This window comes from Trematomus bernacchii, unplaced genomic scaffold (genome assembly GCF_902827165.1).
Source record: "Trematomus bernacchii unplaced genomic scaffold, fTreBer1.1, whole genome shotgun sequence".
In the NCBI taxonomy this organism is placed as follows: domain Eukaryota; kingdom Metazoa; phylum Chordata; class Actinopteri; order Perciformes; family Nototheniidae; genus Trematomus; species Trematomus bernacchii.
This window is the reverse complement of record NW_022987698.1, coordinates 3,708,847-3,732,329: the sequence shown is the minus strand read 5'-3', so window position 1 is coordinate 3,732,329 and position 23,483 is coordinate 3,708,847. Positions and strand designations below refer to the sequence as shown.

General features: G+C 38.5%; 3 protein-coding genes across 7 annotated transcripts; all 3 read right to left on the bottom strand.

The window, feature by feature from the left end:
- Positions 1-14: 14 nt before the first annotated feature.
- LOC117490008 (rho-related GTP-binding protein RhoA-B) lies at positions 15-3,753 on the bottom strand. The gene is made up of 5 exons (XM_034139624.1): positions 3,642-3,753; positions 2,536-2,693; positions 2,041-2,161; positions 849-979; positions 15-764 (listed from the first exon to the last, which is right to left on the bottom strand). The coding sequence occupies exons 2-5, from the start codon at positions 2,689-2,691 to the stop codon at positions 591-593; spliced, it is 582 nt and encodes a 193-aa protein (XP_033995515.1). The 5' UTR covers positions 2,692-2,693; positions 3,642-3,753; the 3' UTR covers positions 15-590.
- A 1,877-nt stretch (positions 3,754-5,630) lies between these two features.
- LOC117490004 (cytokine-inducible SH2-containing protein-like) lies at positions 5,631-8,723 on the bottom strand. The gene is made up of 3 exons (XM_034139621.1): positions 8,491-8,723; positions 7,464-7,620; positions 5,631-7,179 (listed from the first exon to the last, which is right to left on the bottom strand). Exons 2-3 carry the CDS (start codon positions 7,600-7,602, stop codon positions 6,674-6,676), a joined length of 645 nt encoding a protein of 214 aa, XP_033995512.1. The 5' UTR covers positions 7,603-7,620; positions 8,491-8,723; the 3' UTR covers positions 5,631-6,673.
- A 3,628-nt stretch (positions 8,724-12,351) lies between these two features.
- LOC117489996 (WD repeat-containing protein 82-like) lies at positions 12,352-23,175 on the bottom strand. Of its 5 annotated transcripts, XM_034139611.1 has the most exons (15): positions 22,767-23,029; positions 22,454-22,554; positions 22,268-22,334; positions 21,909-22,011; positions 21,166-21,282; positions 20,593-20,748; positions 20,405-20,474; positions 19,598-19,740; positions 16,274-16,447; positions 15,328-15,423; positions 15,128-15,243; positions 13,930-13,993; positions 13,591-13,741; positions 12,678-12,799; positions 12,352-12,519 (listed from the first exon to the last, which is right to left on the bottom strand). In XM_034139611.1, exons 1-15 carry the CDS (start codon positions 22,925-22,927, stop codon positions 12,352-12,354), a joined length of 1,809 nt encoding a protein of 602 aa, XP_033995502.1. In that variant the 5' UTR covers positions 22,928-23,029. The 5 variants fall into 5 exon arrangements, with proteins under 5 accessions (XP_033995502.1, XP_033995499.1, XP_033995498.1 ...); XM_034139608.1 differs by lacking the exons at positions 19,598-19,740; positions 20,405-20,474; positions 20,593-20,748; ... (3 more) ...; positions 22,454-22,554; positions 22,767-23,029 and adding exons at positions 14,906-14,947; positions 15,029-15,043; positions 16,556-16,633; positions 17,447-17,522 and having other exon boundaries at positions 13,930-14,055; positions 15,139-15,243; positions 16,274-16,452; XM_034139607.1 differs by lacking the exons at positions 19,598-19,740; positions 20,405-20,474; positions 20,593-20,748; ... (3 more) ...; positions 22,454-22,554; positions 22,767-23,029 and adding exons at positions 14,906-14,947; positions 16,556-16,633; positions 17,447-17,522 and having other exon boundaries at positions 13,930-14,055; positions 15,139-15,243; positions 16,274-16,452.
- Positions 23,176-23,483: the final 308 nt, after the last annotated feature.

Below are 23,483 nucleotides of genomic sequence, written 5' to 3'. Positions count from 1 at the left end.
CGTGATGCAAATGATCAAGATTCTTACAAAGTAATTTATTACACAAAACACTACGTTTCCATTTGCGTTTAACAAAATGAGTTTCCAGTCTCATATTGTGCAAGTGATCATAATGCACATTAGGATTTGTATATGAAGCACACAAACACATTTTGACTTCAATGTGCGCATCTGTTTGTTGAAATAATTAAAAGGATTAAGGGTCACAGTGTACAGGTACTTCACCCTATTGGCTGTGGAAACATTCCTCAGATCAGCAGACAGGGCTTAAGCACTTAACTGTAGTTGGCAGGTATGACACAGCAGGGCCCCTGGCTGACCTCTTTGATTACATAGTACATGTTGATAAAGGAGGTTTCATTATGGCAAATTTACTCATGTTAAAGTACAAAAAAGTAGTTTCCATAACCTCAAAAATGAATACTGACAGAACCTGACTACTTTTGCTTAAGACAAAGAAAGTAAAAGCATTACACCTTTAGGAAAAACTGGGGAGAACAGTCTTTTGTGTGGGTGTGTTTGGGGGTAGGTTTGACCTAATGCTCCTTCTTCTTTCCCCCTGGGGGAGGCAGTCCTCGTGCCCCCCCTGTTTACAGTAGGACACATTTATTGCTCTTCTTTCCTCGCCTGGCCTGTAGTGCAGCCCTGGTGGCCATTTCGAACACTTCCCTCACACCATCCTTTGTTTTTGCAGAGCACTCCATGTATCCAAAGGCACTGATCCTATTAGCCATGTCCCGTCCATCCTCCGGTTTCACAGGTTCCTGAAGAGAAGGTCAGGACACGTTTTAGGAAACAGGCTTTCAACACTAGAAGACTGGTTTATGTGTCAGTTTGACATTATTTACCTGCTTCATTTTGGCAAGCTCTCTCCGGGTGTGCTCATCGTTACGCAGGTCCTTTTTATTTCCCACCAGAATAATGGGCACATTAGGGCAGAAGTGTTTCACCTCAGGAGTCCACTTCTCAGGGATGTTCTCTGAAGGAGGGGACAAAAGACACCATCTGTCAGAGCCATAGACTCTATATAAGAAGTGGCCGTAGTCACTGTGACATCCCTTTTTTGTTAAGGGTCGTCTCAAATCCTTGAGTTTAGCATTTTGACTGGCGCCATCTTGTTTTTTTGGAACCAAAAGTGACAAATGAGGGAGTGCTGAACAAGACACTTTAGGCAGCAAAGCATTACAATTAACTTATAGGAATGGAAAACACTGTTAGATTCAAAGTTGTAACACGCAAACTGTACCACACTGTTGTAGCGACCTGCCAATCACAAGGTAGCCCCGCCCTAAAGCATATGCTGCTTCCTTCTGTTTTTCTCTTAATGAACATGAACAAAAAAACATGACAATTTTAACTAGCAATCAAGTCCATAAACTAATCAGGAAACGGTATGACAATAATAAACAAAGTGAGAAAGAGAGTCATTTCCCATTAGTCTTCTATTTCATGTGAAAAACTCCCCTTACTGCTGATTTATTAATTACACAATGTTTGTCCATCTGACCATTTATCAGGAATACATGATATACTATATATATAGAAAATTGATATACCATTTTGAAACCAGAGTCTCCCCCTGCTGGCCATTAGAAAAGATGCAGTTTAAGGCACTTCTGCATTGGCCCATATCAGACCTGGAAGTTGCTGCTTGGTCAGAACAGAGATACATGGGGCTGAAGTGTGCGTGTTGCACATGTTGCTCAAAAATGGAAAATGTGATCAGTGTGTTTGTATGTGTGACTGATGTACAGGGTTGAGAAAAAATGACACATGGTGTGTTACAATCAACAGAGGAGGAGTATAATAACATGCCTTCCTGTGTCCAGCAAAAGTGCAAGGTAAACCTTCTGAGAGCTATTTTTAAAAATCTCAAACTGGTGTGTCTACTTCCCTCCTGGGACAAAAAAAGTTATACCAGTAAATTGAAACTAAATCTTTAATGTGTTCACCGTCTCACTAATCCACAACTGTTTAGGCAGTAAGATTAATTAAAAGAGAAACATGTACCACAACTAATAGCGCTCTGTTTCGACTTACCAAGACTGTCGGGACTGTCGATGGAGAAGCACATGAGAATGACATCAGTGTCGGGATAGGAGAGGGGGCGCAGTCTGTCGTAGTCTTCCTGACCTGCTGTATCCCAAAGAGCTAACTCCACCTGCAATAAGAGGTCACAAGAAATCAATAAGAGGAAGGCAAAGCATGTTCAGGGTGCTTCAGGTCCACATATTTAATGTAACAAAGACTTAGATTAAACGCATGTTGTTGTCTTTGAAACGCACACCCAGAAACCATAATATTTAACAGTTTATCCAAAATATGAACCTAACATGATTAAGAACTGACGTAAATACTAATTTATCAATCCAAACCTGCAAAATAAGTCAACTTTATTGGTATTAATCAACACATCTCATAGCATACAACCTGTTCAAGTTGTACAGATTTGAGGGAGTAAAAAGGGACTTCAATTCAGCTGTAAGGGCCATCATGCTGATTGTAGACTGAAATGTGAAAAGAGAACTACATTACCTGTTTGCTATCAACTTCAATGTCAGCAACGTAGTTCTCAAACACTGTGGGCACATAGACCTCTGGAAACTGGTCCTTGCTGAACACAATGAGCAGACAGGTCTTCCCACAGGCTCCATCTCCCACTATGACCAGCTTTTTCCTGATTGCTGCCATAGCTACAGACAGGGGACAGAAAACATCAAAGGTTACAACATGAAAACACTTTATCAAAAACAACAGGGAGGTAATTAATATTGCATTCAGCATTATGCAACGTCCACCTCTACGCATGTGAGAAACGATGAGCAGTCACCCGTCTTCAGCTGTGTTGACACAACTCGTCTGAAACCAACACCCGGGGCTAACTATTTAGCTTTCAACATCACGGCCTTTTATTGTCTGTCAGCCAGCTATACTGCAGTTTTATACAATGAAGGACACGAGGACAGCATGTCAAGATGTGAGACCGTGCACCTTATGTTGAATTAGGATAACAATTTAAGTCAGACTAGCAACAAACATGATGATACACTTCCGCTTGAGTGTTTCTGACCCACCCCGGGATCAACATTGACAAATTACTCACTAACGTTCACATGTCCCATATAACATGAAGAACAGTGACTAGATTTACCGAAAAATGAACACGTTGCTCACTGGTATCAACATATAATTGTGATTAACTGCCGTGTATGTTGACCTAGTTTTCAGTTAGCTAGGGGGTTCTGTTTACAAAAGACTTAGCTACCCGAGCTAACCAGCTAGCGTTAGCCGGACAGTGCGCTGAGTTTACACATTTATAGTGTTATTCAAAGGTTGTGTTGGATACATGTGCGTTATTTATGTTATAATATATATAATCCCACGGCCTCGTTCGTGGTTTTCAACTAACTTCCCACAAAAACCTCGTTTTAAAGTCACTAACCGGTACGACTAGCTAGCTTGGGTTTTAGCTAGCAAAACGGAAGTCACAGCGACTCCATCGATCCGTTAGCTAGCTGGCTAGCGTCAGCAGAATATAGGATGAAAATATAGGTTAACAAAATACATATAACAATATTGTTGCCAACAAAGCACACTGACAATGTACTGTAACTTAACATTGCTTTTAATTACGTGCTTACCTAATGATTGCTTTAAAATATATCCAAATGATCTCCAAGTAGTGCTTTGTTGGCCTCCGTCGCTGCTGCTGACTGCGCTGCTGCTGGAGGATTAACAGGAGGGAAGTGAGGGGGTGGGGGAGGACAACAACCATATAAATGGAATACATGGTTAAAGCTACGATGGTTATTATTAGCAATTTGTTTTGTTATTATTATACTACCCATAGCCCTTATTCAAATAACTGTTAGAAGCATCTCACATTAATATAGGTCATTCAGACATTATGGTTAAAAGTACTACTTTTGTAAGGTGTGACTTTTTCACATAATATGTTTTTTTGTTTATTTTTATACCCATGGCGAGGATATTTCAGAAATAATTTATTTACAATAATTGTGTGTATATCTTAAAATGTATGGTTAACATGAATGTCCTATCATTATTATTTCTATACATTTGAATAATATATAATACAGAACAGCAACATCATTGCTTGTCTCTAGGACGAAATATCTAAATAACTGACATACTATATTATGGGCTGGGGTCCTTTATACCGCACATTTTCTTCCAGTGGTCCAATGCAACTTTACATTTACTCAGGTACTAGTGTTTTACTTGAGTATTTTCTTTTCATGCTACTTCATACTTCTACTCCACCAAATTTGGTTGGCAGTGTTGGCATTTGTTGTCCTCCAGAAAATTAACTTGTTTGGGTCTCCAGGGCAAACATAGCTGCTGGCCCCTATTAGCAACCCACTGCTTATCCTCTGTGAACTGTGAACATTTTTCCTGTAATAATAATGTAAATGTCCCCAGGCCTGCTGTTTTGTTTTATTTGTTGGTAACAGGATAGACGAAATGTCTCTATAAAATACAAACTACATTTTTAATATGCACTTTTTGACAGCAGACATTTGGACTTTAATCACATGTGTTACAATTAACTTTACAATTGTACATTTTAAATGTCTCAGTAAGTCCTGACATAATGACAGTCAGCAGCCAGGACCCAGAAACTGAGGCAGCCACCTTTTACTGTATTATTTACACCTGTGCCTCTTTTACTCTGACATGTCAAAGTAATTTATGTAAAAACATTTTTTGATCATTAAGAAAAAACAATTGACACAGGATCACAAGATAATTTAAAAACAGGAATCAAGCTGTTATCATGTTAGTGAATATTGTGCTTAGTATGGCATGTTTTCACCCACCTTGGTTGATATTGATCTGTAGTGATGCAAATGATTTACAGGTTACATGTCTGCAGCTCATAACAAAATATATATAGCAAATTCAGATTTTCGGAAACAGATCTGTTTGATTGTTTTAGGTGCACACTAGTACAAATTGTAAAAGTATATATAATAACATATATAAAATGTTTTTCTTTCTATTCTTGTATATTTTGTAGTTTTGTTTTATTGTTAAATGCCTTTTATGCTGCTGTAACTACAACAATTTCCCAATTTGGGATCAATAAAGTACGATCTATCTATCTATCTATCTAAATAAGACACCGAAAGGTGCTTTTGATTTATTTATTTTTTGAATGTGTTATGTTGAGTACACTTTGTTTATATTGTGGTATTTCTACATTATATCAAGTAAAGGATCTGAGTACTTCCTCTGTGGGTTTAATCCCTACAGTTCACGTCAGCTACACATACTCATCTTTATCAGTTGTGCATTTAACAGCAAAACTATTAAGACTGCATGTCAGAAACGTCCATGCTTTCCTGGTAGAGAATGTTATTAGAAAAGTGATTAAAAGATGCTGATCATTTAAGTAAAGACAGAAAAATGATTTAAATGTTTGACAGTGACGGGTTGACACAGGCAGAGAGAGATGATCTGCTCTCAGTTGGTGCAGCGGTGTATTAATAACTGCAGCTCTTACTTACTCTAATCCTGATAAGAGGCTTTCTCAGCATTGCTCAGTTCCTCCTCGTGGAAACCAACTTAAGCGTGTTTCCATGAAAACAGTAATACCGCACATTCATATGTTCAAGTGGCCAGCCTTTGAACCGTGAAAAAAAACCATGTTTAACGTTTATTTCTCTGAAATCCACAGGCATGATCATTTTCTGAGAATGAAACCAGTGTGTAAACATATTTCCGACAGTACCATTTTCTTCAACGAACACCCGTTGCTGTTCAGTCTGGTAATGATTTGTAAGAAGAGTTATGACTTACGATGATTTTGTACATAACAAAATACCATAGTCACATTTACCCTGTCTCTTATTATATATTATATAATTACTTTAAAAGGCCCTCCAGTCTGCATGTCATGTTAGTGTCAGGCTGACCTCACACTATTGGTAACACTATCTTAGAAGTGTACCCTGGATTATTTAAATTCTTAATTATACTGTGATAGGATTTGACCATGTCCAAGGTCAAAAAAGCCATATTTAAGATATTTTGTGATAATAATAGTGCCGAATAAATGTTACATGAGACGACTGGTGGCTTATGGTTCATCCGGTTCATTATGTTCATGAAGAGTGAATAAACATTGCTCCATTAAACACACTTTGCAAACGTCAAGTGCCGTAAAATGAGCTCCTAAAAGGAAAAACAAAATAAATCCAAAACATTTGTAATGTAAATCCTACTGGAACAACAAAATTACCAGAAGTCATATCTTAACAGATTTTAGTTTTTCTTTAATTATTATTGCTAAAATCATGTAAAAAATTGGAGCCACTCGTCCAAAACATGCAAAGACATTATGTGAATCTCTTCTTACTGATAGGAAATGGCACAAATAAATAGAAAAAGCTCACACATTGGCATTTAAATAAAATCAGTTCACAGTTGCTGACACAGACTTATGAAAATAGTAAAAAAAAATCTTATCCTAGAGAACAACAGTAGTACAAAGACTTAGCTCATCATTCATTTCAATTACCTCCAACTGGGTCAATCGCTGTCCCTTTGGGTGTCAAACTGTTCCAGATTCACAGTGTGTGGTCAACAAGGAGGGTGACCCTGACCCACGTCCCTGTCTCTGTGTCCTGCACCAGAGAGACAGAGACCCTCATATGTGGAAAGGATAGTCCTGCAGGTAGTGCAGCAGAGGCTTCGGGAGTGGCAGATGGTCAGGGCACTTTGTGTGTCTGTTGATTGCGAGGCGCGTCAGGTGCTGTAAAGAAGAGAAGGCCTCTGGTTTGTGCAGGGGGCGCACCAGCTCCAGAGGCACTCCGCTGTCACTGTCCGTGTGCTTGGTGGGGTCAGGCTTTGTTTGTGGATGGATGTCATTAGACCTCTGGCGCTGTTTTGTGTGTCCGGAGGCTGTGTAGTTCTGTATGAGGCTGAGCACATCTGGGAAGGACTGCAGGTGAGGCAGGCCGGGGGAAATGGAGTCCAGCCAGAAAGAGCCCCTGCAGTATTTGATGCGAATGCTGGTGGGTCCACAGCGGGTCTTCACCGACAGGGCCAGCATGAACTGAGGGTGACTGCTGTCCCGCATTAGAAATGTGCCTTCAGACCTTTTTTGGAGAGCTTCTCGAGCTTCATTCGCAGAGATAGAGCCCCAGTACCAGCCTGAATTCAAACAAATAGTTTTAATATCAGCTTTTTTTTTTTTCTTTAACATGAAAGTAGTTTTGGTGAATATATCCATACAAATGGTATTACTAGAGGTAGGGTTTGATTCCTAGATTATTATATTATACCGCAAAGCCATGGGCAATGAAATATCTCCCCTCACCTAATATAATCCATTTCAAATAAATAAAAAGTATATGGGATAGATTTTTTTTTAAAACAGTCACATTTTTTCAATGAAGTACAATCTGAGTTCAGAGTCGGAGAGGCTGCCGGTGTACCTGAGGTCTGTAGGTACTGGAAGGTGGTGGTGATGCAGCGGAGATCATCTGCTGGGTCACAGGGCGGAGGAAAGGGCTGCGGGCGGCAGGAAGCTTGTCGCTCCTCATGATGAAAAATGGTCACTGCACGGGCAACCATTTCTGATTAACAGCAGCCCTGTTAATACACAGAACATTACCTGTTAGGTATTTAACAGAGATTTCTGTTAAAGCTCTGAACTACTTTAATAGGTCACTGTCCCAAGTAAATTATATATTTACAAAAACAACCAACCCCAATTGGTGAAAGATTCTTGTTAGGTATTTTTAGTAAGTAAAATATCACAGTTTGAAATTACTCTGTATTAAAATGTATAGAAGCTTCAAAATGTCCTTAATTGCTATATACTTGAATTATTTAGATGGGCATTATACCCCATTTCCAAATAATATTTCTTATAAAGTTGAATTATAATGCATATTAATGTACGCATAAGTAAGCATTATATAAGTATTATATGAGTCAGCTGGTCAATTTGGCTTGATTCTTTTCACTAAATATTTAGCTGGGTGGCTTGTACATTTAACCAAGTGATACATTTATATTAAAAAACCTTATCTTTATGCAAATCAATACAACACTTTATGTATTTATTTGTATAATTTATTTAAATTATATTATTCATTAGAATCTGAAAAGTAATTCATGACTGAAGCTTTCAGATAAATGAAGTGGTTCCCTCCCAATTGTAGTGGAGTAAAAGTAGCAGAAAATTAAAATACTAAAGTAAAGTACAAGAACCCCAAAACAGTTCTACTAGTAATGTATTGATCTGAGCTAATGTAGGCTAGACTACATTAAGTAGACTAGTGAAATAAACAAAAAACACACGACACAGAATAGGCCTTAAAAAGCCAAAAACAAATGAAAGGGTTTATAAAGTGTCACAATCATTCAGACATCAGGCAATATCATTGTATATTAATAATGCAATTCTAGATCAAACAGACTTTGGAAATCATGAAATCATTTTTATGTCACTCTTACCTTAAATCAAAGATTATCATAGAGATCACGACGATTTGAATAAAACTGCCTTGTGGATAAGACAGCAGTTTCTCAATTTAAATAATGAACAAATGCCGAATAATCTCTGCTGGGGTCGAAAAGATAATATATTCCGTGTTAAAACCTGCAACAGTCGTAAAAACCGAGAGGATATATCCGTGTGTGAGCTGTGGTGTGCTGAGAGTGTGTGTGCTGTGAGGACAGAAAACAGCTCGCTTCACTTTGGACTGACTGGTTCCAGGAATCTGATTCCAAGAAAGGTTTTGTGTTTCAGCGCCCGCAGTGACAGACAAGCAGCAGCTCCTCTGATCTCTGTCAACGCACATACTGTCAACACACTGCACTTCCGGTACGGCTTTCAAAATAAGAAACTGGTGACTTTGTTAAGAAAAGCTCTTTGGAGGTCTGGTGTTATAGACAAACCCATCCTAAAGCCTCTTTGAGAAATGAGAGAGCACCTTGGACATTTTAGTGTGTATTTCGATCATTACGATGTTTATTTTGTCATGCGATTTATCATGAAGAATTTTGAAATAAACTCACCTATTTAAAAAAAGAAATGGCTTGCAATGACTTTTAAGGCATTGTCTCATTATACAATGTCACGGTTATACACGATAAGACTCAATGTATTAGATACAGATTTAACTAATGCGGTGGGACTTTTGTGTCAGACTGCATACGTTTTAGCTTGTTGTGCCATACAATATTTATTATTATGATAATCTGTTTAATTATGTATTATTTATTTTGTAATATTGAACACATTAGGTCTCCATACAAATCTGAATTTGTTATCACACAATACAGACTTTATTTTGTGCAGAATTAAATGTGATGAGTTTTACATATATTTTTGTTGTTTTCCCTATCACCTGTTAGTTAACATTTTATTCTGAAGGCCAATAGCCTTACTTCCGGTAATGTTATAGTTACCTCTGTCTGTTTTGATGCAGTTGCAGGCGTTAAGGTTTGTAATGCCACATTTCATCCAATGGAAATGTCGCTTTTCACATTTGCATATCTGTGTACATGTTTAATAATTAGTTAAGTAATAATGAGTTCATATTTAGCTGTTTTTATCATTAACCAAGTATATTGTGTTTATTATTGTAGAGTAAACCACACATTGATAAGCACCCAAACACTACTTGTTATTTCTCTCTTCTAATAATGTTTTGAGCGTTAACCTTTCAGCCCATTTTTTTTCTTGTTGTGGGCTATTAGTGTAAAGACAATTACCTGCTAATGGTTATATACTGGAGGATTATTTTTCCTGGAAATGATTCAAACTGTGTCATGTCAGAAGTCAGTATGTTTTAACAAGGTTCATCATTACCCAGCCCACAGTTCCCGTGTTCAAAGATAACGAGCACTTGAAAGCTACCATTCAGCTCTGAACCTTGTTTCCAGGAAAATGTTTCACATAAAGCGTCTTTCCCCAGAGGAATGAAAGCAGCAGAAGTGCACAGCTGAAGGCTTCTGAGTACAGCGACTTCCTGGAAAACACACACAACCCATTGACCTCTACTACTGAGCCGTGATCCTTGCTGCTGCCTGCATGCACGTCTACAGGACACACACAAACACTCAGAGAAACAGAGAAATGAGGACACAAACACTAAAAAATACAGAAAATATTTTATTGTAGGGCCATGTAAAACAATAGCCTTCAGCTGAGTGTAGTCAAACCTCACCCAAGCGACTGAAGAAGGCAACTGTGAATGTGATGTGGAGGGATTTGCAATGAACAATGGGTAAAGCATAGGCTGACTAGAGAAAATATAAAGGATAATCCACCATAAAACAAACATTTAAAAGCCATTTCACGATGATTTTGATTACCTGAATCAGTATTAGTGACTGGTGATGTTAATTATTTCCTGAAGAGGAGCACAGAAACAGGAGAAGACAGATCTGATTGAGCATTTGCCTTCAACTTGGATTGGCAAATGAAAAATGTATTAATAAAATAGTATCCTATTAACATCCAGTTGTTTTAAGAGGGCTACACTTTGGTTTTTGTACAGAATAAACTAACAAGATATCATCTTTAAATGAGAGAGCTTTGAGGGGGGGCTTGAACTCCCCATTTACAGTCTTTAATGCTTAACTAAGCTAACTGCGGCTGGCTGTAGTTAATAAAGTAAAATCAGCAACGTCTTATCAATCTTCCTTTCCACCAATAAATCGAGTGATTGTATTTCCCCTATATGTCATATTATTTGCAATAATTTTCACAGTGTATTGTCTTCAGAGTTGGGTGTAACGCGTTACAAAGTAACGCGTTTACTGTAATACTATTACTTTTGTCGGTAACGGAGTAGTGTAACGCGTTACTTTTATAATTCAGTAATCACACTACAGTTACTAACATTGCCCCGACACGCGTTACTTCGTTACTTTTATAAAATCAGTCATGCACACTGACAGACAAGAGGGGTTTCCGCCGCAGGTTTCTATGTACGTAATCTGCGCGACTTGCGCGTCCACATCTCCACGTGCAGTGCTGCATAAACATGGCAGAGTCAGCGATAACTTTCGAGGGGTGGAGGTATGCCCATTATTTTGAGTTCGTCCGAAGAATAGACAGGAATGTGACGGTGAGGTGCAAACTGTGTCCAGGCCAGAAGCTGTTATCCACTGCTGCAAACACCACGTCAAACCTCAACAAACACCTGCAAAGAACACATGCTAAGGTGAAGCTAATAGCTAAGGACCCCCGAACCCAGAGTGAGGATGTTGTGAGTGCGCCGCCGCGGACTCCGAAGCAGCACAAATTAGAATTTGGAGGACCGGTAACCAAAGCAGAGATGGACAGGCTTGTAGCATCCTTCATAGTAGAGGTAATGTTGCCCATTTGCACAGTGGAATCACCATCGCATCGTTCGGAGATATACTGCGCAAAATACAGATAGCAGGAGACAGAGGACAGCCATAGTCAGAGCTATTTGGATCAGTCTTATGCGACAATGGAAACTGAACTAAAGAGAACATTTGAAACTTTAGCAGTCTGCGTGATCTGCCTGTAGGGAGGGGCGGGCCGGCCCTGCGAGTAAAGTAACGAGTAAAGTAACGAGTAAAGTAACGAGTTACTTTATGTAGAGAGTAACGAAGTAGTGTAATATATTACTTTTTTTTAAAGTAATATGTAATATGTAATATATTACTTTTTTTTAGTAACGACCCCATTTGTCTTGTTGAAGTCTATATCAAAGATGTATATTCACAGTGAGCTTTTAGAATCTGATACTCCATGTTTTAAATCGCTTTCCACATTACATGAAATGGAAATAATATATCTGCTGAGCATATTATTGTATACACATTTCCCTATAAGGTCTATAAGTATTTAGTATTTCTGGAACGTTTTGGATCTCCTCTACAAGTGATAATAAAGTACTGTGGGTTTGAAAAAGGTTTTGCTGCACAATAAGTTGTTATGACTGACACCCGGATAAGTGGACAAGAACGGTTAAATTATCAACTCTGTGGATGCATTTACATATAAACCTCAAAACTGCCGCTTGATTCACTATTTTAACACGTTGTATGTCAAATTCAATTTAATGTAATCTTAATAGACCAAAATATTTGTCAGCTTGCCTACAGTTACACTAACAGTGTTAACTTTAGAAGCTCTCTCTTACCACAAGAAAAGATATAGGCTATATATTTTCCACACTCTCCTTTTTTGCATGGTGGATCTACTTTCTCCGTTTGAAATGTCTGAAGGTAAAAAGGAGAAATTACTAGAAGCTAAACAATCAAATAACAAGTACATTCATAGATATAGTGTGGTGTGTTTGTGTACTCATGTATAATATATTGTGTGTGCATCTAACTTTCTTCCCCGTTTTCCCCAGCGCCCTTGATGAGGCGTTTGTTGCCCCTCTTCCCCCCCGGTCCGCGGGGCTTGGCAAAGGCCTGCTTCAAGGCGTGCTCCATCGGGTGCACCTCCTCGTACAGGTAGTCTTCTGTCAGGCCATCGCCATTGTCTATCTCCATCTACACACACAGAATAAAACACAGATTCATTTTGACTATGATAACCAGTTTGTAGATCAAATTTGGTGACGTGGTTTACTGTTTATCTCCACAGAGATATATTACAGATCATGCATCAGTTTGTTATTTTAGTCGTGGGTGATTTTGGTGATGTGAACCTTTTTGGTGACCTCCAGCTGATAGTCTTTCTCCACCTCGTCCAGTAGTCGGTTCTTACAGCTTGAATACAACATCCGCTCCTTGATGCTACAGGTGTAACCAGGCATCGAATATATGAACACTGGAAGAGATATAAAGTTGTTGTTTCTAACTTCACTGTATTATATTTGGTTATCATATCTGTTATGAAACAAAACCCTGTCTCAGACGCTACAAAAACACCCATAATCATTCCCAGCTTCTCTAAACAACACACTACACAAAGTACATCCAGTACTTACAAGAGGTGCTATCACTTGACCTTAATCAAATAGTAGTTTAAGCACTTGTGTAAAAACTACTCAACAGGAGCGACTTAAACCAACATTTTGATAACCATTGTGGTCACTGGGAAAAAAAAATGTAAACCTTTTTTATTCAACCAGTGGATAAATATTGCATACCAAAAACAGACATAGAGAAAAAACATGGAAATAGAGTAATAGAATATAATGCCTGAAAGCAGTAAAAAACACAACATTGACATACAGTACTGTCCTCTTATAAAGTCCATATGGTTAAAATGTTAGTATAACATTATCTATTACCACACTGCATAATGGGCCAACATTATCATTGATTTGGAGTGATTGTTGTGTCAAGCCTGACAAATGAAAGTCCAATATTCACTCTCCTCTTTGTGTTCTTAAAATATATGTTTCTTTATCTGCTAAATGTTACATTATGTTAAACAATCAGATTAAAGACAATGGTTCATGTTGCACACGACCCATTGTTATATAGGTCAAATTGCAGATTAGTGCATTAAGTTTGGGGTCTGCAACCAGATGGTGTAACTTGAATATGTGACGTTCTGTGAAATTCTACGACGAGCACACTGAAGATAAAAATGCAATTGACAGAAAGACTCACCCAGCGCCTCCTGCCGCTGGCCCTGGTGGGAATGTTTGAAGATGAAGAAGTGGTATCTAGGAGAATCTGAGGGAATCCTGTAGGGAAGCTCGTGGGTCTCTGTAGGTTTGGTGTGAACCAACTCAATGGTCTCTTTCTCTACATCCAGCCTCTGCAACACACACAAACAAGCTTTGTTCAGGGGTCAAGTCACGCACAGCCAATTTCACCACATTTAACTGACATACACTGATACACAGTTTGCTGCAAAACATATTCTGACAGCTTGTTTGTTTTGTATAAATAAGTTACATGATGCACGCTGAGCAATTAGTAAAAATGGGTTTTGTTGGGGCTCACCAGCTGTATGTAGTTGATGCGTCTCTGCTTGAGTTGCTGCAGAGCTCGCTTGGCCTCTTCTTGTAAGGGGAAGGCAAGACCTTGAAGAGTCTGCGCTCTTTTGTCTAAGCCAAACTCCATTGTGACCTGCAGGATAAAATAAACACAGAAACCTTGGTGTAAAAATTACATGACATGTAAATGAAATCCTAGTGATATTAGTAGATTTCTTCTTATAACTATTTAGTGTGAAAAAGAACAACATGACGCCTTCTCTCTGTTTATTTATTTATATTTATTGTCTCCCACTTGATTCTTCTTTTTACCTTCTCTTTATTCTAAATTAAAGGTAGGGTAGGTAAGTTTGAGAAACCGGCTCGAGATCGCTAGAATTTGAAAATACACAACCGGAGAAAATCTGCCACTTCCTTATAGAGCCCCTCCTCCAACACACACGAACGTGCACATGACCAATGAGGGCACGAGATAAGTTTGTGCACAGATGGAAGGCTGACAGGCAGGTAGGCCATCCAGTTATTTTAGCCGGGCCGGCTAAAATGATTGGTTGTGCTTTTTACAGTATTACGGCTTCCACAGATGACGTTTTTTTATGGATTTTTTGTCAAAGCACTTAAGATATTAATTGCTATCGGGATGTTAAGAGCATTCCATGGAATATAACAAAAAGTGTATCTCGAGCCGGTTTCTCAAACTTACCTACCCCACCTTTAAGTTTGACCTTTTATCTATTCATTCTTTAATTTTTTTATTTATGTTTATATGCTGTGTTACTAATGAGTGTCCTAAAGGGGGAAATAAATTCAATACTGTTTTCTTCTCAATTTAATGGAGTAGTAAAACATCGAAAAGGCTCACAGTGGAAAGTAGAGCACCGATATCTGAAATGTGTGGCAATTTGGCATCCAACTGGTGAAATGATTTGTTGTTATATTTGAATTTCAACTTTGAATTTGGACTCAAAAAGATTGCAACAAACCCTTGCTCGCGCTGTTGGAGTCCCAATTCGTCTACGCTCATCCTGTGGATATGAGAGGCAGTTTTGTAATCTCCTCTTGATACAGAAACGGTTAGGATTGTACTAGGAAGAAAGTGTACTTACCCACACAACTTTATCCTGCAGAAAGAAAGTAAAAGCATACAAAATAAGTACACATAATGTACGTTTGTGTTTGATATCATATTCAGACAGTTTGTATTGTTGATCTTGACCTCTGTGACTCTGATTCGTTGTAACTCCTGCTCGGCTGCTGTGAGCGGGGCGGGGGAGCAGCAGGAGGACATGTGGCGCAGGTATCCCTGGAAGCACAGATCGTCCTGCAAACACAAACAGAATGGTACTGAACCACCAACAGTTAACGATTTAATGATCAGTTGTCATGTTGGTGGGATCTTCCTCACCTCCACGGTGCCAAACATTTCATCTTTAATGTGACCTCCTCCAAACTCTTTCTTCAGGGTGGCGCGGGTCGCTGCATACACCATCTTCTGCCTCACCTAACGGGTGCCAAGACAGACAGGAGGATACAAGAAACTTCCATTACTATTTTGACTATTGATTACTTTTGAATGGATTTCTAGTCATTTTTCATGTGTTTTGTTGAGTGTTGTGTTAATAGTTTTTCATTTTTCTTTTAAAGATTATCTTTGATGCTTTTCCCCCTTTATTATTCACGACAGCTGAAGATAGACAGGAAAGAAGGAGAGAGGGGAGGGGAAACATGCATCAAAAGGCTTTGTGTTGAATACGAACCCTTCCTTACCCAAACTCAAACAGTGACACATCTTTTTTACAGACGTTTGTTATGCTCTTTGAACACCCAGGATGTTTGCAAAATGATGGTTGTGCAGAGTTTGACTGATTTTTTGATGGTTGTTGAGTGACCTTTTATCCTTTTCTGTTGCTTATTGTCTTTTCTATTTACATTGAGGTTATGTGTCACGTTAATGCCACACATTTAGAAAAATTGTTATTAAGAAAAGGAAGAAGTTTATTAATCTGTTGAAGGGGGGACATTTTATTCTGGAGTCCGCTTTGTTTTCTGTTAAGTTCTTAATCAGTTTCTGAAATGTTATAGTATATTTTAAAAGGTAGTGTCATTTTGGGATTATGTGACTACATCAGACATGTTGATGTGTCCAAGGCAGTTGTTCTGTAATACCATAAACAATAAATCATAAAGCCTTTTCTATTTAAATACTTTTCAATTGTGGTTATCAAAGCTTAGGTGTTATGGTAGTTCCAGGAAGAGTTTCATTTAGTTAAAAGTAATGCAGTTTACGTTTTTACATAGACTTTGAATGACTACATTTGATCAGTGACAGCATGCAGCCTCTCCTGACATACTGGTGATTGGTCAGGTGACCAGGCGATGAAGATCCATTCGTGCCCCTGTGCATTCTGGGAGTCCAGACGGTAGAGGATGTAGCAGGGTTCCTGAGGCGTGAGCAGAGGGAGCAGGAACTGGTCGTAATCCTTGTCCCAGCTGTACGCTGGCTCTCTGTATGAATCTAACACCAACTCCTCTGCAGACAAGACACACGTATCAGCATCTTCCAATTTTCAACAAGTCACCTGGAAGCTTACTAGTGTAAAACTTTCTTAACACTTAAGACATTTACTGTTTACCGTTTCTGATGACAATCTTCATTATTCGGATGGCACCTCCCCTCGCTCGGGCCAGAAATTCTTTCAGCTCCGATGTTGCTAAAGTAACCAGATATAAGGCAGACAAGACAAAACTGAGGATGGGGGGTTGAAAGCAAATGAGACAGAGTTAGGTAGGTAAGAACCTGAGACTCCACTTCAGGGAGAACATTTGATCCACTGCCAGATGGTCACGCCATCACCTATAGTGACTCACACAGGGACGTACTGCAGGTACCAAGAAACTTCAGTCTGAATAATAAACAGCCTCATTTTCCCCACAATTATCAAAACAAGGAATGGCAGTTTTAATACAGGAAACCAGGTTTCGTTATTTATTGCCCTCCCTGCTTCTTTCTCACCATGGTTACCAAACACAGCGGTCTCATAAATGATGTAAGGTCAGGTGAGAAAGGTGAGAGAGGTACGCTCCTGCCAATCCATCCCCTGACGCTCCAATTACAAAATGCCATAACACACATATACGTAGCTCTTAAACTAACCATAAAAGCCTTTTGGTGCTAAATGATTACAAATAACACAAAATAGAAAGACATTTGAACTGTTCATCGCTCATATACTGTACTTTTCTAAATGTGTATCCTTTAAAGCCCACAATCATAATAAATAAAAAATAAAACTTGATTTGAATGTAGATCCACAGGTTTATAATGTCAGTGAAGTTTATGGACCATCTGTAAATGCACTTTTACAGGATATTAGAGAATTGTATCCCCTGTGTGGATGTATTACATGCTGTGGCAAAGCTTAAAGTAAAAAAGTGAATGTGAAACAACTTCCACTTTAATTTGAAGCATCCAAAGTTAAACACAAAAACGTTTGTACAGAGTGAATGTACAGAAAATAACTAACCATTGATTCCGGTTTGGTGTGACATCTTTTGGCCGTCAGCTTCACACTCCTCTCACGCAGGAAGGACCAGGTCCAGGTGTGTGTCCTCGCTCCTCTCGCTCAGCAGGTAGCTGCCTCTCCACTGACAGCAGACAGATGGACCCATGCGCATCAGTGACATAAACGCCTCGAGGGTGACTCGGGAGAATCCTCACACTTGAAATACAATCTGCGGAACTGTGGCTGATGAGTAATAACGAAGCTGTCAGTGGATATGCCGGCCTCACCACTGATCTAAAACTCTTTGCATATCGATGACCACAACTTTAACAGTCTCTCTGGGGGACCATCTCTCAAGTCACACACTGTCCTGCACTGTACTGTGTGTGAGGTCATGTAGAAATCCACCACTCATGACATCAGTGGTCAGTACAGGGTTTTCAGATGCTGTCAAAGCGCCACATGTAATGACATTTTATCACTGTTTGACATAGAGTTTCTGATCAGCTCAGACCGACTGCATCATCTCAAATTCCAGCCACCAGTCCACCGAAATGTGAAACTGAGCAACAATCTGTCTGAAACATTTCATGGAGCAATAATGGCTGGTTTTGTGTTTCTGTTCATGATAGTGGATATTTTTTGTTAATTTTGATGGCATACCTTTGTTAAATAGTTCATAAAAGGAAGATGGATGTGTACCTGAAGCGACAACAGCACTGCACTTAAATATAAGTGTGAGATTTCTCTCATACACCTTTTATCCCAAAATGTGAGCTATAAAGAGCACCAGATGATTTGTGTGAAGACTATAGAGTTGGCTACAGACAGTACTAATGGATTCATTACAGGCCGCTTAAATAAACACAAACAAACGCACCGAGGTAACACACACAAGATAGATCAGTGTGTATGTTAAGGGGGAGTGAGACATTTTTACAGTTGTAATAAAGTGTGCGCCAAATGCTCTAACTGTCTCACCTTTATCTCTTTACACGTCTTTCATGCACACATGCACATACAAGGGAGGTGAGAGAAAGATAAGTGTGTACCTGTGAGGTCACCTGTGAGGGGATCATCTATTATTCACTCAGTGGTGAGTACACAACCCAAGCATCTATACATTATTCAACAGAGCCCCCCCCCCCCTTCCTCTACTTCTGGAAGGCACTTACAGAGCACCAAAAAAAAGAAAAACACCCATTCATTAAATTGATTAAAACTGCCTGCGTTTCTCACACGCCTGCAGGTGTGTTCACAGATTGGTTTACTGATAGAGAAACTCGTGTTTGCTTTTGTAAAGTGAGATCATGTCAGTAGAGTGTTAATTGTTCTTAGAATAATCAATATACTAATCCTATAATTGTGTTTATTCATTGTGTTTAAGGTTGTTGTTTTTACCATACAATGAGAATCCCATTAATACCAGCTTGTTTTTAAATAGCACTGTGTAAATTGTTCTAAGTAATAGTTTTTTCAAGCACAAATGACCTAAATGTACCTACTTTCAGCTTCTGACTTGTAAGGGTTTGGTGTTTTTGGTCTATAATGAAAGTAAACTAAATAACATTGGCAAAGTAAGGGACGGGAAGAAATGACTTTGTGATTCATAGTTTGACCCATCTTCTGAAATGTTATATTTTTTGTCAAAACAAGCTATTAAATCAATTAGATTACATTAATAAATATTGTATAATACATTAAGATGTATTTGATGTATGATACAACTCAGAATAAAGGAGAAAAGAAAAAGTTTATTCATCTAAGACATTTTATTATAAAATGTTCAGACAATAACAAAAGTAAAAATTAACATGAAATATAAAAACAGGCCTAGAATGCCCAATGCGTGTAGATGTACCTCAAACAACATTAAAAACCTAAAGTTTGTGGGATATTATTCAGTCACAGCAGGATCCACACGGTTAAAATACTGAAGGTAAAAAGTTTGAAATGTTTTAAAAACCACAAGGACACAGGTCCAAAACGTAATCCTTCATCTCTGCATGATTCCACCGAGGACTCACTCTGATGAACGTCCCTCTATGAGTCATCAATACACGGGAGCCAAAAAGTCTGTTAAAAGAAGAGAAAGAGTTATGAAGTGGCCCTTTATTCGCAGTTTGTCTAACAGCAGCTACTGAACATGAGGCTTAATAAGTGAGACCTCACCATGTTAGTGCAGGCGCTGGCAAACGTCATGTATCTGGGGTTGAACTGTAGCGTGTTGATGGGTCCTGAGTGTTTCCCGTCCAGCACAGCCACCTTCATCCCGCTCTCAGTGCTCCAGACATGGACTCTCCCATCCTCTGAGCCTGCACAACAAGACATAACTTAAATAGAGATGCAGGGTATACATCTGGCCTATAAATGGGAAACATTATATTATTCAGATACTAATATTATTTCCAAAAATGTATCAGGCATTAGCACGAAACCCCATTGCTTTCCTTGAATCAACAAGCACAGCCTCTACACATTCTGATATAGTAGGTACACATCTTTAAAGTTAAATGTGTCATCCATTCATAAACATGTATTGTATAGACATTGACATGACTAATAAAAAAAAAAATTGTCATACATTTAATTGGAATTGCAAAATGCTGTGAAAAAGCTAATAAAGACGTTTTTTTCATGTAGTTTAATAGAAACATTTATGAAATCTTAATAAACTCTAAACTGTTTATTCTGTTGTCAATATGGTTAGGTTATGGAATAATTATTCACCCGTCTTTACTCACAACAAGCCTTTCTTGAACTTGGGTATGCATCAACTAAAGGTTATGAGCTTCTTTAAAAAAAAACTAAAATGGGAAATGATTTGCTATTTAATCAGAATTGGCCATGAGTGATTAATGATTGTTGGTATCAGCTGAGAAGAAAATCCATATTGTGTATCCCCAATTTACCACACAGGTGCAACAGAGATCTTACAGGTAGAGACTAAAATATTAAACATGATGTAGTTCGTCTTACCGATCATGACAAACTGAGAGTCAGGAGTGAAGCAGGCCTCCAGGGAGATGCCTTTACTGTTGTTGTAGCCCTTAAAATAAACAGTAAAATTAATAGATAGAAAACACTTTTAAAAAATCACACTCATTTATACACAGGTGTAATTCAGTTGGTTAACAGCAATGTGATGTGATAGCTTTACGTCTTACAGAAAAAGTATGCAGCACAGATCCATTGAAAGCATTTAGGACACGAATTATCCCTCCGTTTGTTGAGATGAGAATTTGTTTCCCATCGTTACTGAATTTGACTCCAGTCAAGTCACAGGCGCGATTGAACTTTGTCTCAAATGAGGCAAAGGGACCCTTTTAACAGAGAGATTAGATGTATTATAATACAGTATAACAGGGGAAAAAATGTATCAGGGATATGAATATCAAGGTTCAAGGTTCAAGGTTCTTTATTGTCAATCTGACATAGCTACAGAGTAATTATGCAGTTGAAAATCTTATGTCACAGGCTTCTCCAACAATGCAACATAATAACATAACATAATAACAATAAGAGCATGAGCAATACAAAAATAATAATAGTTATAAAAATGAAATAAAGTTATGATGTGGAATAGTGCAGTATGAGTCTATATACAAGTTATTGGAATGATATATATATATTAGGTATTAGATACATACTACTGAGTAGCCTTTATTTATTTATTTATTTATCCTGTGTACATGCAGGGATGCACAAGCAAACCACAGACACATCGATTTGCCTTTTACCTTGTCAAAAGCACGCAGGTCGTATAGTTTGATGGCCTGTGATTCCACTCCTGCAGCAAATATCAGCCCATCAGGGTCGAAGGAACAAACAGGTTTCCCCAGTGGATTAGTCAAACCCTGAAACATACAAAGGCATTGGAAATTGGTTATATGGTTTAAAAAGCTTGGGATTGAATCATTCCTATACAAATGCTGTTTTTATAATACAGATATAGGCCACGGATAGCCGACAGCTTATTCTAGACCACTGCCAAATTTGAAAATTCACCGAAACCACTGCTATGCTGTGTCTCCGTACCGTTCTTACACTACCTACGTTACACTATCTGTAAACAGCATAAAACTGATTTATTATAACTTGAAAATACAGTAAACTGTTTCCTTCCATTAAGTTTGTTTGTTTGTAGCCTTTATTTAACCAGGTAAAATCCCATTGAGATCAACGATCTCTTTTTCAAACCTGCTAGTCTCTGTTTAAAGTTAATGTCTTACAGAATTGTGGGAAGATCCAAGTGTTCCATGGTTGCTAAATCAGGTCTGGGGACACCCAGTGGTCACAGGACTAATGTTTCTTAAAAGGTGTACAGTGACTATCTTACAGTGATCTAAGTACCTTCATGCTTATTAAACAGCTGTAACACTGTCTAAAAGCTGTACAAGTTTACTAAGCAGTAGCTGTTATTATACACTTCAGTAACTGCCTACTGAGAGAAGAGGAAGTGTCATTTTCCAGCCTGACGTACTACTTGACAGTTTGGAGCGCGCAGATCCCAGATCCGGATCGTTTTGTCCAAAGAGCCCGAGATAAATGTATCGTCCACTGGTGACATGGAGAGAGCTATAACCCTACAATTGAGATTTTTGTTGAGACAAAACAAGACATTTGATTACAGGAAATAGTGATGGATATTATTTTCATATATTTTATGGATATTGAAAATAATTGATGGTTGCAGCTTGTGTAGATAGTTTAATGGCAATGTTTCCCTGGTGTGCACACTTTGTATTTAGAATGAGTTTGTTAATGGAAACATATACAGTATCTTTGTCCACATCCATCTACAGCAAACAGTCCCACATTTTATCCTTCTTTTTTACTCACCTTGCAGTGTGACCAGGGAAATACCTGATGTACTGGTTGTCAGTAAGTGAAAGGTATCGGATGGTATCTAGAACAAAATAATATTTCATTGGCAAATCATCAAGAGAACGTATGTGCAATTTATTTTGAGTTCATCATGTTTGGTTGCTTTGTGTCAGCAGCTGACTGTCAGTACTCAGTAATTACCGTCTAGTTTGTTGGAGCTGTAGACCACTGTCTGTGTATCTCCATGTGTGTAGCGGATCAGATCTACTCCATACTTCTTGCTGTAGAGGGTCCCTTTAGGTCTGAGAAAGGAAAGAATATTTAAACACGTTAATAACTTGATCAGCTGGTGAACCGCACTAAATACGCTGCACTGCCATGGTCCACACACACTATATGGACATTCATATTCACAATCTGTATATGAGAATATGGGTCATTCCCATATATTTGGGGCGCAAATGCATAAAACGGCTATATCTTGTTTTTAAATGTAATATTATTGGCCACTTACTTTCCCTCTCGGATGTCATACAACACAATGCAGTCGTCGTCGCTGCTTGATATTGCATGTTCACCATCTGGGCTGAAGTCCACACAGTTGACTTTTTGGGAATTTTGTCGAAATGTTCTGGCAACCCTGAAACTCCGAAACACGCTGTCTGTGATCTTCATGTCTGCAGCTTTTCATTCAAAAATAATACACTGTGTAAAACATACAAGTGGACATTTTTATCAGCTCAGTTTTTAAAGAAACCTGCTTGTCAACACTAGTCGAGCGAAACATGAGTAAAAGCGCCTAAGATCCTTCATTCAAATGACATAAATACATTTTCAGATAAAAACAAGCGGATAAGGGCTGCAGATATAAAGCAACACGAGCTGAAAGGGAAGCGTTTGGTTTGAAAATCTTCATCTACCAGAGGGGCGGTGCCATCCAATCGCCATTACATTTAGATGTTTCAACAAACCGGGCAGTGGCGGGAAGAGAAACGAGCATACATGTTGGAAAAAAACGGAAGCACTGCATACACCACAGGAAATGGTGTCTTGTTGCATCGTTACAACGTTTTTCTTTTAAAACTGGTTTAAAAAGGAATTATGCTTTGTCTATGCTTGAACATGATCACGGTTATACATATTCAAACATTGGACTGTTGTGTTGTATTCCTTGTTTATAGTTAAAATACATATCCTACGCTTTTATTCTGAAGTGTGCGGTTTGCAATCC

Bases quoted from the DNA above. Each gene is read 5' to 3' on its own strand.
- LOC117490008 (XM_034139624.1), bottom strand. From the start codon at position 2,691: ATGGCAGCAATCAGGAAAAAGCTGGTCATAGTGGGAGATGGAGCCTGT. The intron at 980-2,040 runs GTAAGTCGAAAC...CCCCTCCTTCAG, and splicing joins CGACAGTCCCGACAGTCTTG to AGAACATCCCTGAGAAGTGG. The intron at 765-848 runs GTAAATAATGTC...CCTTCTCTTCAG, and splicing joins AGCTTGCCAAAATGAAGCAG to GAACCTGTGAAACCGGAGGA.
- LOC117490004 (XM_034139621.1), bottom strand. From the start codon at position 7,602: ATGGTTGCCCGTGCAGTGACCATTTTTCATCATGAGGAGCGACAAGCT. The intron at 7,180-7,463 runs GTACACCGGCAG...GTTTGAATTCAG, and splicing joins CCAGTACCTACAGACCTCAG to GCTGGTACTGGGGCTCTATC.
- LOC117489996 (XM_034139611.1), bottom strand. From the start codon at position 22,927: ATGAAGATCACAGACAGCGTGTTTCGGAGTTTCAGGGTTGCCAGAACA. The intron at 21,283-21,908 runs GTACGTCAGGCT...TGTATGTTTCAG, and splicing joins GCGCTCCAAACTGTCAAGTA to GGTTTGACTAATCCACTGGG. The intron at 20,749-21,165 runs GTAAAAGGCAAA...CTCTGTTAAAAG, and splicing joins ACCTGCGTGCTTTTGACAAG to GGTCCCTTTGCCTCATTTGA.